Source organism: Colobus angolensis, unplaced genomic scaffold (genome assembly GCF_000951035.1).
Source record: "Colobus angolensis palliatus isolate OR3802 unplaced genomic scaffold, Cang.pa_1.0 Scaffold101, whole genome shotgun sequence".
In the NCBI taxonomy this organism is placed as follows: Eukaryota; Metazoa; Chordata; class Mammalia; order Primates; family Cercopithecidae; genus Colobus; species Colobus angolensis.
This window is the reverse complement of record NW_012111031.1, coordinates 6,181,941-6,200,082: the sequence shown is the minus strand read 5'-3', so window position 1 is coordinate 6,200,082 and position 18,142 is coordinate 6,181,941. Positions and strand designations below refer to the sequence as shown.

At 38.0% G+C, this 18,142-nt stretch overlaps 1 protein-coding gene across 2 annotated transcripts in view; it reads right to left on the bottom strand.

The window, feature by feature from the left end:
* Positions 1-18,142, bottom strand: part of CPB2 (carboxypeptidase B2 (plasma)) — a 52,865-nt gene that overhangs the window by 13,056 nt on the left and 21,667 nt on the right. Inside the window, exons 3-7 of one of the 2 annotated variants that reach the window (XM_011939905.1) lie at positions 17,900-18,024; positions 16,125-16,233; positions 12,271-12,372; positions 7,192-7,296; positions 570-680 (exon numbers count right to left, since the gene is read on the bottom strand). In XM_011939905.1, the coding sequence (XP_011795295.1) occupies positions 570-680; positions 7,192-7,296; positions 12,271-12,372; positions 16,125-16,233; positions 17,900-18,024 (552 nt within the window). The remainder of the gene's footprint in view (positions 1-569; positions 681-7,191; positions 7,297-12,270; positions 12,373-16,124; positions 16,234-17,899; positions 18,025-18,142) is intronic. The other variant, XM_011939912.1, reaches the window with a different exon arrangement.

Below are 18,142 nucleotides of genomic sequence, written 5' to 3'. Positions count from 1 at the left end.
TCCCAGCTACTTGGGAGGCTGAGGCAGAAAAATCTCTTGAACACAGGAAGTGAAGGTCGCAGTGAGCCAAGATCATGCCACTGCACTCCAGCCTGGGCAACAGAGCGAGATGCCATCTCAAAAAGAAAAAAAAGTTATAATACAATTGAAAATACTGGCAATATTTTATGGTATTCAGAAACGGTTAGTTTTTAAGGTATAATTATACTGTAATTATTTTTTTCAGAGTTCTTTTTTTAGAAATGCATACAGAAATATTTATTGATGAAGTGATATGGTACCTAGGATTTACTTCAAAATAAAATGAGTAAGGTAGAAGTGGGTAGAGAGAATTCAGATGAAACAAGACTGGCCATGAGTTAATTATTGTTGAAGCTCTGTGATGGGTAGATAGAAGTTGACTACACAATTATGTACACCTATATATATTTGACATTTTCCACAATAAAAGTTAAAAAATGTAATAATAAAGCCATTATGCTTAGATCCAGACTTCTATGAATAATTCAACCTATGTATCCTATATCTCCAAGGAGAGCATGATTTGTCTTCTTTGCCTTTTCTCCTACCTTTTTCCATGAGTAGTCATAACCGTCCACATTAACCACTGGCATAACATAGAAATCCACATGCCTCAGAAGATTGGTATATTCCCCTATTATCCCATAGTATTCAGTTATCTGCAAATTAAATGAAGAATATTTAATTAGATCTGTTTTAAGTTCTTCTAAACTTAGTGTGTGTGTGTGTGTGTGTGTGTTTTAATTTGTCATTTGGCATGTTTAGATTTGCAGATTTAACTTTCAGAAAGAGTGCTAATTCCTCAAAAGAACTGAACTTAAGGTACTCTGCTACAAAGTGGTAATAAATGCCTTACACATGGTACAGTCTTCCTAATTAATGAAGGCAGAAAATCGAACCATAAACTTCCTAAATTTTCCTTAAGAAATAATATTAACTCTTTATTGAAGCCATAGAGCCCACTACGAAGATTTAAGGAAACAAAAATGTAGATTTAGTGTAGCTCCTTTTTCCGTAATTCATGTTCATCAGAGCTTAAACTACCTACCATATTTTATCCCCAGATGTGATTACCTGATATTTGCTACATTGTCCTTAGAACTTGTGGAGCTCAAGTTTTGCTAGAATTGAGTGTGTTTCCCAAGCATTTGATCATCTAGCTTCAGAATTGGGGTAGCTTCTCCTAGGTACTGGCTATGAATTCCTGACAAACGTCATCTCAAACTTGTTCCTCTCTACTTTAGAGTCATCCAGCTTAGCGGCACATATTACAATGTGATCCAATGGCATCCAAATTTGGTGGCTGAGAAATTTACCCCAAAATGCCAAAATGTACAGGCAGGAGAACTATAAAGACAAATTTTAGCTGGTCAAATCATTTCACCTAGGACAAAGCTTTTGGTTTAAAATCTTAATTTGTGGCAACATTGCTGTATTTTAATTTAATTCACAATTAATTGCATTAAATATTTAATTTGGCTTACAATTCAATAAATATTTAAGTTGCCTTAAAGTATACTCATGGCATTGTTAAGAAATGTCTTTTTTATTATTAACAAAATAAAAACAAGCCTTTTATAAACTTTACTATTTTCCCTTTAAATGTTTAAAATATTATATTCATATTTCCCTAGAACAATCACAAGAGTCACATTAAAGTTCTTTGCCATGAAGAAATACTTATGAAATCAGAGAGAAAGGAAAGAAAAATGTTATTTTAAAATCTACTGTAGGTCAGAAATAAAAAGTTAATGAAAAGGAAGCAAAATTTGTAGAATGAAGGAAGCCATGTTTTGTTTTGTTTGTTTATTTGTTTATTATACTTTAAGCTCTGGGATACATGTGCAGAACGTGCAGGTTTGTTACACAGGTATACATGTGCCATGGTAGTTTGCTGCACCCATCAACTTGTCATCTACATTAGGTATTTCTCCTAATGTAATCCCTCCCCTAGCCCCCCACCCCCCGACAGGCCCTGGTGTGTACTGTTCCCCTCCCTGTGTCCATGTGTTCTCATTGTCCAGCTCCCACTTATGAGTGAGAACATGCGGTGTTTGGTTTTCTGCTCTTGTGTTAATTTACTGAGAATGATGGTTTCCAGGGAAGCCATGTTTTAAATAGTTGAGCAACCAGTTAAATATGTTTTTATGCTACAAATTTATAAATTTATGTTAGCATCACTTTTCAGTAATCATATAGCATTCATTATTAGAAAAATATTAGGAGAGCCTGTTCCTTTCAAAATAATAAAGGATTTCTCATTTTCATTTCTACAGCATGGCCTAAACTTTTAATAGATGCAGCATGATGAGTTTCTTTTTATGCTTCCCTTTTTAAATCTCCTTCCTACCTTTACCTCTGTCTGGTTGGATGGGAATTTTTCCACAAAAAGTTATGCTCTGAGAGATGACCAATGTTAGGCCCAGAGCAATGTTACCTATTTCTTTATCTAATAGGTAGGACTCCAGACAGAAGGAGTGAGTGAGGGCTGAGATACAGTCTGTGCTGTGTGCCAAGCCACACCTTCAAGTGTAGCTATAGCTACAATCCCGAAGGAAGGGGTGCCCATTTTTTCTTTAACCGCTTATTGAGATATAATTTACATTCCAGAAATTCACCATTTTACAGTGTGAAATTCAGTGGTTTTTGGTGTATTCATAGAGTTGTGCAACCATCACTAGTATCTGATTTTTGGAACACTTCATCGTTAAAAAATCCCCATACCTATGCCCATTATAACTCACTCCCCTTTCCCTCCTGCCACTTCCCCATGCCTCTGACAATCACTAACGAACTTTCTGTCTCTGTGGATTTGCCCATTTTGGACATTTCATAGAAATGGAATAATATATGTGGCATTTTGTGTCTGGTTTCTTTTACTTAGCATAGTATTTTCAAGATTCATCTATGTTGTAGCATGAATCAGTACTTCATTCCTTTTTATTGCTGATTGACATTTCATTGCATGAATATGCTGCATTTTGTTTTTCTGCTCATAAGTTGACAAAATTTGAGTTGTTTCCACTTTTTGACTATTATGAATAATATTGCTATAATCATTTGTAAACATATAGGTGTTCAGTTGTCTTGGGTATACACCTAGGAGTGGAACTACTGAGTCATATGGTAACTCTTCACTTAATCTTTCGAGGAACTTCCACATTGTTTTTCAAAGTGGCTGAAGAAATTTTGCCTGACAATAAATAAATATTTGTTGAAGGTACGATTTACCAACATGGCAAGTAACATAGTGGAAATCCTGTCCTACTAGAGATGGTCTGCAATATACAATGATTTCACTTATGATTTTTTGACTTTACAATAGCACAAAAGCAATGCATATTTGGTAGAAACCATACTTTGAGTACCCATGCCACCATTCCATTTTTCAGTTTTAGTGCAGTATTTAATACATGATATGGGATATTCATTTATATCCCATATCCCAAATTTATTATAAATTAGGTTTGGTGTTAGATGATTTTGCCCTACTGTAGGCTAACGTAAGTGTTCTGAGCACATTTAAGGAAGGTTAGGCTATGATATTCGGTATTCAGTAGATTAAGTATATTAAATGCATTTTTTACTTAAAATATTTTCAGTTGTGATTGTTTATTGGGTTTATTGAGACATAACCCCACCATAAATTGAGAAGCCTCTGTATAAAAGAAAAACAAGATGAGAATAGAGGAGAATGGAGAAGAGTGTAAGACTGTGTGAGTGATGAGAGGGTGGGATTGATTCCCATCAGCTGGCCTGTAGTCAATGATTACTCAACTCTTCCTCTCACTTTGCCTGGGGTGCACTCAAGCTTTGCCTTTAATGTGGCCCTAAACAACAACAACAACAATGACAATTCCTACCTAGAAATTAACCAATGACCATTTGACAGATAATAAATTAGTACATAAAGACACATAGGTCTGTTAATGGGGTTGCTAAAAATATATATATATAAGACACACGAAGGGAAAATTTTAAAACAAAATGTTACCATTACAAATATATCAGAGAGCTATCTGTCTCAGTTTTTACTCCAATCTCTATATATGTATGTATAGTTTGAACCATAGCCAATGACAATAAAGTATTTATCCCAACAGTAGGTACTATTTAGATACTCTCTGGAACCCAAAATTGTATGTCAGCCTAAACCTGCAACATTAATTTAAATTTCAAATTCCACAAGGGGATATTGAGCACCAATTATGTTGACCAAACAATATACCAGGTTATGGGGAACAAAAAAATTACTTTAGAGCTGGTCTCTGCCTTCAAAACCCTAATAGAAGTGATAAGTTGGAAAGGGAAAAGCAGCAATTCAATGCTATTGATATAAGTATGATAATAAATAATGGCAAGATGTAGAAGGTGGCTCAGAAAAAGGATGGTTAATTCTGTGGAGTGTTTGGGGTTGGAACTCCTAAAGAGCAGGTCAGGGGGCAAGAAATTGAGGGTCGGGGTGAATTTGTGATGGGACCAATTAGTTAGTGAAGAAAGTATTCCTAGAAAGGGACTGATAAATTAAAAGGATGTAGATCTATGTAGGAACTACAAATCTACTAAAGTTGGGGGAAAAAAAAAGCAGTCATAGTAGGGGTGAGAAATGAGAGAAGACAGGAAATTAAGAAGTTATATTCCTAGATGGCTTCTTCTAACCTTCTTTGTTGTTGTCCATGGCCATATTCTGGGTCTGAGGAACAGCAAAACATTACTTCTGAGATCCAGAGGATGGCTACAGGAGAAATTTACTAAAGGGGAGTTGAGATGAGGTTTAGTAGAAGAGAGAACAAGGAATCCTTCTGTGAAGATATGTTGTTAGGTGACTCTCAAATTTGGACTTTGAATTCACTCAGAATGATGGCAAGAGTTGGAGGAGAAAAAAGAATCAAGAACCAGGTACCAGGAAATTATCTAAAGGTCAATGCATGATAGCAATAAAATAAGAGTGCAACCAGATTATATAAGTTTCTGAGAAGAGAAGAATCATTGGTAGTGGCAAGACAGGAGAATGTTGATCCACTCCACCAGGGCTCTCAGCACATGGTGATGTGAAAGAAAGAGCAGCCCCTCTACTTGAAGGAGCCACCAGGGAGCAGTGTCCTTAGGTTATGTGTCACCTGTGGTGAGGAGGGACAGAGAGAATTCTGTGAAGGCCCTGAGGTTGTAGAGCTCTAATTTTGTGTGCAATTAGATGAGAATTTTCTAGGGCAGAGATTTGGCAGGAGGTCAGCAGTGAGAAAAGCCATTTGGCAGAAAAAGTACTTGGCAAATTGTGATGGTTAACATATATTCACTAGGTCCTACGATGTGCCAGCCCCTGTGCTGGATTTTGGCTTGGTGATGCAGCCATGCAGAAATTGGTCTCAGCTCTGCCTTTGCAAAAAGAGAAGGATCTAAATTTGCCTCCTGAGAGTATGTGAATGAGAAGCTTAGAAAGAAATGACTGGCCTCAAGCTTCTCAAAGGGTAGTGTAGTGGATTTCTGCTGAAACTAGACTATAAGATTTTTGAAATCCTTATTGAGTTGCAGAAAAGAGTGAGAGACTTAAAAGCTAAGATTTTAATTTGCTTTTGGATGCTTTCGTTTTTGAATATAAAACCTACCTTCAAAATTGTTGAAAGATAAATATTTTCTTTTACTTTCCCTCCTCCAGTGCTTTGAAACACTAAGAGAGTCAGATGATCTGAATTAGTTTTAGGCAGGTGAGAATGGAGTTTAAATGTCCATTTTCAAAGACCTTATTGATTATGTTTCTTTGGGCTACACAAATCAGGTTCACATTGTTAGAGCAAAATACTCAGCTATAAGATCCTTGGGCTATATTTTGTTCATCCTTGTATTTCCAGATCTGAAACATCATAGACAATTTATAAATATTTGTGGGTTAAATAATTTAATCTTACAAAGATTCAGCAAGTGGCTTGGGTAGAGGGTAGGATATCTAATAGGAGGGCAGAGGTGTCAGGATGACAAGGGCAGTAATTAGGGACAACCTCACCAATATAAATTAGAGCCAATGTGAATGGAAGTTTCTTCTTGGCCCTTCTCATGTTCAGTGATGGAATGGAAAATAAATGTTCTTACTCTCCTACTTTGTACCCGTCTCTCTTTATTAACTGCTGTTCCCTTCACTACCTAAAATAACCAAACTACTCAACTTGGGGAAGGTTCCAGATCATGATGTGACTGGGATATGTTAAGGGTCTGATCAGTTGGAATCATCCTCTTTTGGCCAAGATAGTACCAATGATGTTTGGGAATTTCCAGTAGACTCAGGGAGGTTGCAGCTCCCATCCATGGGGGATGGAGGATGGAAGATTCACAGTGAATGAAGGCAAATAGAGATGTTGCATTTGTCAAGGTCCAGCAAAGGCAGAAACAATTTTATCTTGATGTACTTAATAAGTACCAATATCTTAATTTCCTAACTCATCTATTCTGTTACTGTGTATCTGTGAATGCCAAGACTACAAAAATCATTATCAGAAAGACACATATTTTGAGTTATTTTTCCAGTGGCAATGATTCTTTGTAGAAATCAGTGTAGAGAACATATATGCCCATGTTATAGGATTTGAAGCATAATTTTTAGTGTTTTCATTTATCAGGGAGGTTAATAGTCATTATATCTTTTACCTTTCCAACATACGATTTGTCTTATATATGGCTTTTTTGATGCAAAACCCTTCTTCAGGGACAAAATTCCCTATTATGACATATGAGAAAACATACTCTGTTTCACCTCTGTAATGTTGTGCTTATGTTCAATTTCCAAGGGTAAAAGTGGCAAAAGATGTCTGGATAATTAAAACCAAAAGAGAAATAAATTAACTGGGCCCCAACTTAGATAATTCCTTCAGTCCTTTCCTCTACTTAGTTAACATATTATAATCAATATACTATTTCTTAATCATTTTTCACTGTTCAGCTCCAGGCAGAAATGGAAAAAGACCAACAATATTTTGGGTGATTTAAATGCTTGAAGTCATGTTCTTCAACTCATTAATGCATAAAAGTCACCTGGGAAACTTGTGAAAATTGTAGATTCCCCAAGCTTCATGATGTGACCTAGGAAAATGCATTTTAATAAACAGCCCAGTTGAGTCTGACACAGGTGATCTTGGGCACCATATTGAGAAATATGGTTAAGAGAATGTGAATACTTACATGGCCTATGAACCACAAGCAGAAAGCAGGAGAGATCCATTCTCTGGCATGGATTCCACAGTCAATCCACATGGCATTTTTGGCTGTTTGTTCTTTTCCAGAAACCTGCTCAAAGAAACCCCAAAAGTAGCAAAAACAATAACAATAAGCTTCAGGATAATAACTTTCATTTATATAGTGCTTATATTTAATAGTTTCAGCAAATCTCTGAGATATGAATTGTTCTGCATTTCTTTGAAAATTCTCAATGGAAATTTAAACACTGGTGAGATTAAGTGACACTAGTTAAGGTAGCAAAGCTGGTGTGAATTGAAACTGAAGTTTGAAGCCAAGACTCTGATTTAAAACTTTTTATCCTCCCACAATTATGCAGTCATGTCAGAGCTGCATGTGGAAGTTTAGAAGAGGAGACCAGAGAACTAATGATTTGGGCTGTATCTTCATGCTTCATTTAGAGGTAAATGGGTGTGAGTTGGATGGCAATCTTACCTGAGAGGTGTAGAGACACACCAGGAGCAGAAACTCCCTCAAGACTTTCCTCTGAGTGCATTTTTTTTTTTTTTTGGTGTGGATTATTTCTTTATTTCATACAAAAAGAAGCATACATCTAACTTCTCATGAACTGATTACCAGCAAATAAATCTAGGGACAGAGGCTTTGTATGATGGACTAATACAAGCTGCTAACTCTGGAATAAGAATTGTCAACCTTTTCTCAATGATAGCCTTTGATGTCTTTAGAATAATTATCAAGAACACCTCCAAAATTAATCATACTGTATTTGCCTTTAAAAGTGAGCTACAACACAATTTAGGGTATAGAGCAGTGGTCCCCAACCTTTTTGGCACCAGGGACCAGTTTCATGGAAGACAGTTTTTCCATGGATGGGGAAGAGGTAGGGTGGAATCAGGGGTTGGGATGGTTTGGCGATAAAACTGTTCCACCTCAGATCATCAGGCCTTAGATTCTCACAAGGAGCATGCAACCTCAATCCTTTGCATGCACCATTCACAACAGGGTTTGTGCTCCTATGAGAATCTAATGCTGCTGCTGATCTGACAGGAGGCATTGCTCAGGCAGTAATGCTTGCTCACTGGCTATTCATCTCCAGTTGTGTGGCCTCATTCCTAACAGGCCATGGACTGGTAACTGTCTGCAGCCCAGGGGTTGAGGACCACTGGTATAGAGGGAAGGGAGAAGAGTGTTGTAAAATCAAACAAATATGTAGACTTGCAATTCCAAAACAAGAAAAAAAACGAGTTAGATATTTAGATTGTCATTTGAACCACTCCAGGAGGTTTTTTCCTAACTTGGAGCTAGCAATATTTAACAAGATAGTAAATAAGAAAGCCCAATGGCATTGGCCACTAATCGTCAAATTGTATAGTCAAAGAGAAGTACCTAGCTTATTCTACTCAATGTAAAGAAAATCTTAAGTTGTCTACTTGACCTTTCTAAGTCCTGGGCCAATTTTCTTGGCACTGGTTCTGGCACTGAAAAGTTGGCAAAATCCCAGAGACTCACATTATATGCACATCCTTGATCAAGTAAGAGTAGGACCAAACCATCCAGAATGCATGATTTTTCAACGTGTACAGGTTCCAGATAAGCATGTTCCAAGGACTACACACAGCATGGCTGAAAGCAAATGTCATGGGTGGATATGCCATGATACATGGATCCAATCTGATTGACCAACTCAATGACCAAGGGGATCCGACATTTCGTATGTCTGCCTTGAGTCTGCATTGCAAGTACTTGTAAACGACAGATTAAAACTGAGAAGTCCTAACCCAAAGTCTTATCTTTGAATAACTGGAAGCTCACCTATCACAATTTAGATAATGTTGGGATACTGTGCATAAATTATATGTTACTAAATTAAACGTACATTTTTAGTGACTACATTATTTTCCAGAGCTTTTTAAAAAGAACTTTAAGAGAAAGAGGTAGAGGCCGGGCGCGGTGGCTCAAGCCTGTAATCCCAGCACTGTGGGAGGCCGAGATGGGCGGATCATGAGGTCAGGAGATCGAGACCATCCTGGCTAACACAGTGAAACCCCGTCTCTACTAAAAAAATACAAAAAAAAAAAACTAGCCGGGTGTAGTGGCGGGCGCCTGTAGTCCCAGCTACTCGGGAGGCTGAGGCAGGAGAATGGCATAAACCCGGGAGGCGGAGCTTGCAGTGAGCTGAGATCTGGCTGTGGCTATGTTCACTGACCTTTACTAAGGTCAATTTATTCAAGAGAGAAGACATCCAATCCAAGATAGATTAATCAACTTCTCTTCCATAACATTTTGCAACTGAACATATATAACCAAATGGGTGGCAATTGGAGTAGAAACCATCATAATAGCCCTACTGCAAAGGACTTCAGCCTCTCCTGCTGTTTGTCCCTTGCTGGGATTTGTTGTCCTGGTCTTACTTTAGTTTCAAAAGTTGTACCAGGAAGTACTAACCAGAGCAAACAGGTAAGATAAAGAAATAAAAGGCATCTAAATGGGAAGGGAAAAATCAAATTATCCTTGGTTGTAGATGACACAGTCTTATATTTGGAAAAACCTAGCCTCCACCAAAAAACTAAATTGCAGGTTATAAAATCAACACACAAAATCAGTAGCATTTATATACAACAATAGCAGACAACCTAAAAGAAAAATCAAGAAAGAAATACCATTTACAATGACCAAAAAAAGAAAAGACCTATAATAAATCTAACCAAAGAAGTGAAAGAACTACAATTAAGATCATAGAACACTGATGAAAGAAACTGAAGAGAACACACAAAAAAATGAAAAGATACCTCATGCTCACGGGCTTAAGAATTAATATTGTTAAAATGTCCATGCTACCCAATGGAGCCTACAGATTCAATGCAATCCCTGTCAACACCAATACACTCTTCATAGAAAGAGAAAAAAAAAATCTAAAATTCATATGGAACCACAAGAGATCTTGAAAATCCAAAAAGTAATGCTGAACAGAAAGAGCAAAGCTGGAGTACTAAAACAGCATGGTACTGGCATAAAGACAGACACATGGACCGATGGATTACAATAGAGAACCCAGAAATAAATCCACAGATTTACAGTCAACTCGTTTTCAACAAAGCCACCAAGAACATACATTGGGAAAAGGACAGTATTGTCAATAAATGGTATTGGGAAAAATTTTATTCATAAAATTCAAACTAAATCCCTGTCTCTCACTATATATATAAAATCAACTAAAAACAGATTGGACTTAAATGTAAGAGCTGAAACTATAAAACTACTAGAAGAAAACATTGGGAAAACAATTCAGGACTTTGGTCTCAGCAAAGATTTTTTTGGGGTAAGATCTCAAAAGCACAGTCAACAGAAGCAAAAATAGATAAAGGGAATTACATCAAACTGAAAACTTGCTTCTGCACAGCAAAGGAAATAACAGAGTGAAAAGAAAAAAAATGGGAGAAAATATGTGCAAGCTATTTAATAACCAGAATATATAAGGAACTCAAATAATCCAAAAGGAAAACACAAATAATCCAATTTTTAAAATGAGAAGGGAATCTGAACAGACATTTCTCAAAAGAAGACACACAAATGGCCAACAGGTATATGAAAAAATCCTCAACATCACTAATCATCAGAGAAATGTGAATTAAAACCATAATGCAATATCATCTCATCCCAGTTAAAATGGCTTTAATCCAAAAGACAGACAATTACAAATGCTGGAGAGGATGCAGAGAAAGGGGAATCCTTGTACACTGTTGGTGGGAATGTAAATTAGTACAGCCACTATGAAAACAGTGTGGAGGTTCCTCAAAAAACTAAAAATGGAACTACCATGTAAGCCAGCAGTCCTACTATTGGGTATGTATCCAAAAGAAAGGAAATCAGTATATCGAAAAGATACCTGCACTCCCATGTTTATTACAGCACCATTCACAATAGTCAAGATATAGAATCAACCTAAGTGTTCTTCAACATATGAATGGATAAAGAAAATGTGGTACATATACACAAATGGAATATTATTCAGGCATTAAAAAGAATAAAATCCTATCATGTGCAGCAACATGGATGGAACTGGAGGTCATTATGTTAAGTGAAATAAGCTATGCAGGGAAAGACAGATACCATGTTCTCACTGATATGGGGACTGGAAAAAGTTGATCTCATAGAGGTAGAGAGTAGAATGGTGACTACCAGAGGCTGAGAAAAGAGGATACAGAGAGGTTGATTAGTGGGGACAAAATAGATAGAAGGAGTAAGTTCTAGTGTGTAGTAGCACAGTAGGGTGACTAGAATCAACAATAATCTATTGTATATTTCAAAATAGCTAGAAGACAAACTTAAAATGTTCCCAACACAAAGAAATGATAAATGTTTGAGATGATGGATATCTCAAATACCCTGATTTACACATTGTATGCATGTATCAAAACATCACATGTGGGGAGAGGGGGAGAAAAAAATCACATGTACCCCAAAAACATATACAATTATTATGTATCAATTTTTAAAAATTAGCATTAAAAAGCTGCACCACTTTTTTAAATTTTAATTTTATTGTTTTCAAGTCCTGGTTTTATTTTCTGTTAGTGTTTGTCCACTAACAGAAATAGTGTTTGTCCAGTAACAGAAAATAAAACAAGGACTTGAAAACAATAAACACCACTTCCTTCATTTTATGGAAATGTTATAAGGGCTTATCTAATGTCACATAAACAGAAACAGAGTGAATTCTAGAACTGGGGTTCATCTAGAACTGAACCCTTAACCCCCAAGAGACTGTCTTTGGAGATAGGGCCTTTAAAGAAGTGATTAACATGAGGCCCTTAGGGTGGGTACTAATCCAGACTGACTGGTGTCCTTGTGGGAAGAGATTAGGACATACAGACCAGGACAAGACTGTATTATTAATGGGAAAAATAGCCAACTCCTAAATAGCCAGGTATTAAAGTTGAGGAACACCTGTAATGCAAATATTTTCAGAACTCAAAGAAAAGAAACTCAAGTTTTAACAAACACCACTGGAGAATTAATCCTTCCCCTCACATTGAAAGATCAACGACTTTCCCCACAACATACCTTTAAAACATAAAGTGGGTGCTTCTCATATGAGGATCCAATGTGGATTTTTGTAAGCATATCAGGATATTTCTCAGTTATAAGTTCTATCCAAGAATAGATCTAGCAAAATGGAAACCAGAGGTTAGTCACGAAGCAAGTTCAAAGCATTTCCCTGACCAAAGGAAGCAGCTAACTTCTTCAGAGAAAGGAGAACCTCTGCATGTGGAATGCATGAGGACCTAAAGCACTTACCGCAGGGTGTTTCTTCTGATGTTTAGGGACATTAATAAAATTAAAGTTTTGATAAGTGTCAAGGTTTGGGAAAGAGTGAAAAAGTGCTAAGATACTTATAATGAGCTAGGAAAAGTTAATCTTTAAACTATGGCCCCTGAAAGTTATTTTAAAAGTCATCACATTGAGTCATTGCCCCTGTGTATGAAATTCTTGTTATAATTCATTCAAAAGTTCACTTTGATATGGGACTTAAAAATGCACTTTTCGAGATGAAGGGAGCCCTGAGTACCGTCTTTACACAGGATAAAGGGAAGCATCTCTGTTTCCCACTAAAGACCTGTGCAAGTGCAGTGAGATTGGCAGAATGATGAGAGGCAAAGGTGGGGACAATCTGGAGGAAAAACAAACAAACAAACTCAGTTATCCCAGATTCTGGACCTCTCTCTGGGGTGGAAGTCCAGTCGTTTTTGAGGTTCTGTCAAGATAATAGGGGAAGGAAAAAGAAAACAAAAATCTGACTTTAGGCTGGCACCCACTTCAAAGCAAGCATTGCATTATTATCTGCTTTGAGATTGCTGGGATTGAACTGGGTTATGTGTTAATGTGGACCAACTTTCAAGGGTCCATTCTTAAACTATGATGCCTTCTGAGACAGAAACCATCAAATCCTGGCTTTGTCTCTGGGAACTTTTCTAGAGGTGATTTCAAATAGCAATCCTAGCTGGTAAAAACTGGAGCACCATTTATCCCTGGGTTCTCTGAGATCGCATAACCAGCATGAGTGGTAGGTGTGAGTGGTTGTCCCCATGCCAAGAATTCAGGGCTCCTGCCCACCTGCCACCAAGTACTGATCCTGTCAGTGTCTGGGGTGTCAGAAATGTAACCATCAGCAATTTCCTATTTAAAACTCCATTTCCCGTGTTACTCCTCTAGGCATAAATACACCTGAGAAAGCTGCCACAAAAAAATTGATTTATCATTGATACTTCAGTAGATTTCCTCTAACACGTGAGGCTGTGTAATCTGAAGGCAGTTTAACTGACAGACTTTATTCATTTCTCAAACTAAGCTTGGGTAGTAATGCAACATTCTTTGAAGAACTCTTTTCTCTCGCCATTCTAAGAAGTAATTTTTGGCCATTTGTTTCTTTCTCCCTACACTGGATGATCTAAGATCTCCTGGTGTGAGTCAATGACAAAATAACCTGTGCTGCCCACCAGGCCATCTTGTAGGGAGGGCTGATCAAGAGACCACTGATCAAAGGGAAAGAAGTACTTAGAGGAATTTTCTGGGAGCAAAATTGTTATGGTTCCTATGAACCTCTTAGAAAATAATAGGGGCAGGAGTGGAAAGAGAAGTACAAGATATTTTCTAGAATGTCATAGTTAAGGACTAAATGTTACACCCCTTTCTCCAATTCATATGTTGAATCCCTGACTCCCAGTAGGTTAGAAAGTGACTGTATTTGGAGATAGGGCCTTTAAAGAGATGATCAAGTCAACATGAGGCCCCTACAGTGGGCACGAATCCAATCTGGCTGGTGTCCTTATATGAAGAGGAGATTAAGATATACAGAGAGAGACACCAGGGATGCATGTGCACAAACAAAAGGCCATAAGAGGCTGGGCATGGTGGCTCATGCCTGTAATCCTAGAACTTTGGGAGGCCAAGGTGGGCAGATCACTTGAACTCAAGAGTTCGAGACCAGCCTGGCCAAGGTGGTGAAATCCCACCTCTACTAAAAATACAAAAAATCAGCTGGGCATGGTGGTGTGCGCCTCTAGTCCCAGCTACTCTGGAGGCTGAGGCAGGAGAATCGCTTGAACCCGAGAGGCGGAGGTTGCAGTGAGCCAAAATAGCACCATTGCACTCCAGCCTGGGCGACAGAGAAAGACTCTGTCTCAAAAAAAAAAAAAAAAAAGGAAAGAAAAGGCCATATGAAGAAGAACAATGTGAGATCACAGCTACCCGCAAGCTGAGGAAGGAGGCCTCAGTAGAAACCAAACCTACTGACACCTTGATCTTCTAGCCTCTAGAATCAGGAGAAAACACATTTCTGTGATTTCAGCTACACAGTCTGTGGTATTTTATTACTGCAGCCCTAACAAACTAATAGAGCCATGTGCTTATTTTTTCCTCCTGTGTCATTCCAACTCTTTCCTGAAGATATGGTAAGAAAACATAACTTGTTTGAACAAAATAATTAAAATATGTTTTGACAAATATTTAAAAATACTTCTGTGTATGGCATTCCCCTCTCCCCACCAAACTTATCACAGCAGTGACAGTTTCACCTTCTGTATTTTGCACATCCCACCTATGAAACCTCTCTGCATCGAGTTTGCTCATGCAGTCCCGCTGATGGATGCTGGAGAGAGGTGGTCTAAGTTAGATAGATGTAGGAGAGATTTTAAAAAAAAGGGGGGAGGGTACAATTGTAAGACCCCGTCAATCAACCAGGCACACATTCTAGAAGCATACTGACTTCTTGCTTAATTAACTGGGAAGGAGCAGATGCTTTTAAAGATTATACACATAAAATTGATTCTCATTACCTAAGTCTTAGATGTCTGAAAAATATGGATGTGGTCCCTAATAGTTTCTGGGCACCTAGTCAAAGATGACAAAAAAAGTTATATTAGGCAATATAGGGGCATACTGTTATAAAAAGGCATCAAGGTATTTTTTACTACTTGGAGAATACCATATAAAAAAGAAAGTCCTGCTGCGAATTTATTCTTTCAACTAACAAATATAGGGAAATGGCTTTTAGTGGATCATGTGAAAGCTTGCTGAGGTCTCACCTGCACATCAACACCTTACTGAAGTTCCCTCTAAAAGGAGTGGAACCTGTAAGTACTGATATAAAAAAATCCAATTTCTTAAAGATTAGAACAAAGGCTTTATTATTATTATTAGTTTAAATAGCTTCCTTCTAATGAATAAAATGCAATTAGTTATAGTGTATTAAATGTAAATGAATATATTCCTTTAATTCAGTGAGCTAATTTTTGGTGGCAGTTTTAATTAAAGCCCCTATTGTTTAATTTCTGTTGTTCCATAGCATAAAGTGTTACTCCCAGCAGTTAGAGATATTCTTTTTTTTTTTTTTTTTTTTTTTTGAGACGGAGTCTCGCTCTTTCGCCCAGGCTGGAGTGCAGTGGCCGGATCTCAGCTCACTGCAAGCTCCGCCTCCCGGGTTCACGCCATTCTCCTGCCTCAGCCTCCCGAGTAGCTGGGACTACAGGCGCCCGCCACCTCGCCCGGCTAGTTTTTTGTATTTTTAGTAGAGACGGGGTTTCACCGTGTTAGCCAGGATGGTCTCGAACTCCTGACCTCATGATCCACCCGTCTCGGCCTCCCAAAGTGCTGGGATTACAGGCTTGAGCCACCGCGCCCGGCCCAGTTAGAGATATTCTTAGCTGTAGACAAACATCCTGCAGTTTACCAAATATGATGCAATCTTCTCAGGGAAGATGACCACCATGTAATTAACCTGTGTGTGTGTGTGTGTGTGTGTGTGTGTGTGTGTGTTTTACCATCTTCTACCAGTTATGATTCTTGGATATTCCCCTGGTTGAAATGGCAATGCTGGTTAAATGAAAATAGTAGCTTTGAAGAGCTGTGTGATGGCTTACTTCATTTAGTGAGTGATACTGTTCATAGTACGATCCAGAGGCTCGGGGGCTGACTGTGTCATTGGAAATCTGCTGTTGAATAAGATCTTCCACATCCGCCAGCAAGACACTAGGTGAAGAAACAGAGAGTAAGCTAGTTTCCAAGCAGAGGGTAGATCTTCCCACATGGCGCATTGCAGGCATAGCAGGTGAGCATGAAGAAAAAAATCACTAAGAAACCTAATAAGCATTTCATCAAGGTAAAAGCACGACATCTCACATTGTGATAAACTGATCGAGAAACCCTTTCAGTAGAGCCTACATGGGCACTAGAGAAAAAGTAGCTCCTATTAGGTATATTTTCAGAACCTCCATAAAAACCACCCTTTCCCACCATTACCAACATTACTCAATGGTGATTTCTTCAGTGACTTTTATATGAACATATAGATCAATGTACCTTTCTTCAATCCAGAATATCACTGTATTATGCTGTTTTCAGTTAAAGAGGAAGAAGCAGCAGAAAAGCCTTTTCTTTTTTTTTTTTTTTCTTATTTTTTCCCCATTGACCTGCACCAGATGTTCTGCAGAGCCAAAGAAACAGAACAGGAAAAGGGAAGTACAGGAAAGGCATCTCGTTCAAGTTCTCTTCAGAGCACCTCTTTTGTTAACCAGGCAAATATTTTAACTGAATTCAGGCATTCTATCACCTAAGATGAACAAGTTGAAAATTAGCTGTCATAGTAATAAAGGGTTCTTTACTTTTATTTGGGCCAATAAATAAAAGCCGCAGCGTTGACGTCAGAAAGGTCTAAATTTGACTCCTAACTCTGCCATGTTCTTTCTGATTTACCTTGAAAAATTCCTTTATAAGTAAGGATATTTTTTCATCTATATAATGGGGATTGCATCTACTATTTGAGGTTAAGTAAAGATTAATAGACACAATGTCAATTAATAGGAAGGTTCAGCACACAGTTCCTGGAAAACAGTACACACCTATAATATATTACTAATAATTAACATAGCATATTATCCAGGGGGCACCCATTGATACACAGAAGAGAGCATGGTCTCAAGGAAGAGGCCAGGCCACCAGGAAGGTACTGGCACTTGGGCAGTGGATATGGAGAGGAGATATTAGACAGGAGACTCCATAGGAAGAAGGCTAGACTCTAAGCAGAAATTGCACCTGATACACTTTTTAAGAAAAGGAAATCATTTCTAATCCACATGGTAGGTGCTGTTTTTACCCTTAATATACAAAACTTGGAAACAGAGAGGTGAATAATTCCCCCAGGGTCACGTAGGTGGTAAGGGGCAGTGCCAGACTAACCCGAGATCTCTGCAGAGTCCAACCACCTGTTACACTTTTTAAAGCCAGACATTCAGAAATGGTCACTGTCTTTGTGAAGAAGAATTAGCAGAAGCTAAATCCCCTCCCACAGCTGCTTCTTCAGGAGATATCACAAAGCCTACCAAGGCAAATGACAATTTTGCTCCCTGAGTGGGTACAGAGTTGTCAGAGAAAAGCGAACTATGAGAGGTTTTACCAGTCATTGAGTCTAACCTGCATTTTAGATAAGGGACCAAGGTCATGAGGGGTTGAACCACTTATCCAAGATCACAGAGCTGGACCTTAGGCTTTATCACCAGTCCATTCGGTCCAGTCAGAGACTTCTATGCTGCCATGGTTAATACATTTTATTGTTCCAGGAAGCAATTATACCATACCCTAGTCAAGAGCGTAGTAGGTGTTTATAATAGCTACTCAATATGCATTGAATAGTGCCTACCTGCATGGAATTCCGCTCACATTTAAATGGGCTTTCACATTGTCGACATCAGATGAATTTACAAAAAAATGGACTTCCTTTTGCTTCGCAATAAGGTCAGCTGTTACCGGCTGCCAGAGAACAATCTATAGTTTAAGGGGCAAAATTGATAAAATTAAAAAAGAATTGTTCACATCATTCTCATCTGTAGCTAGAGCCATGACAGTTTTATCTATAAGGAGCATGAAAAGGACACTACCTGAC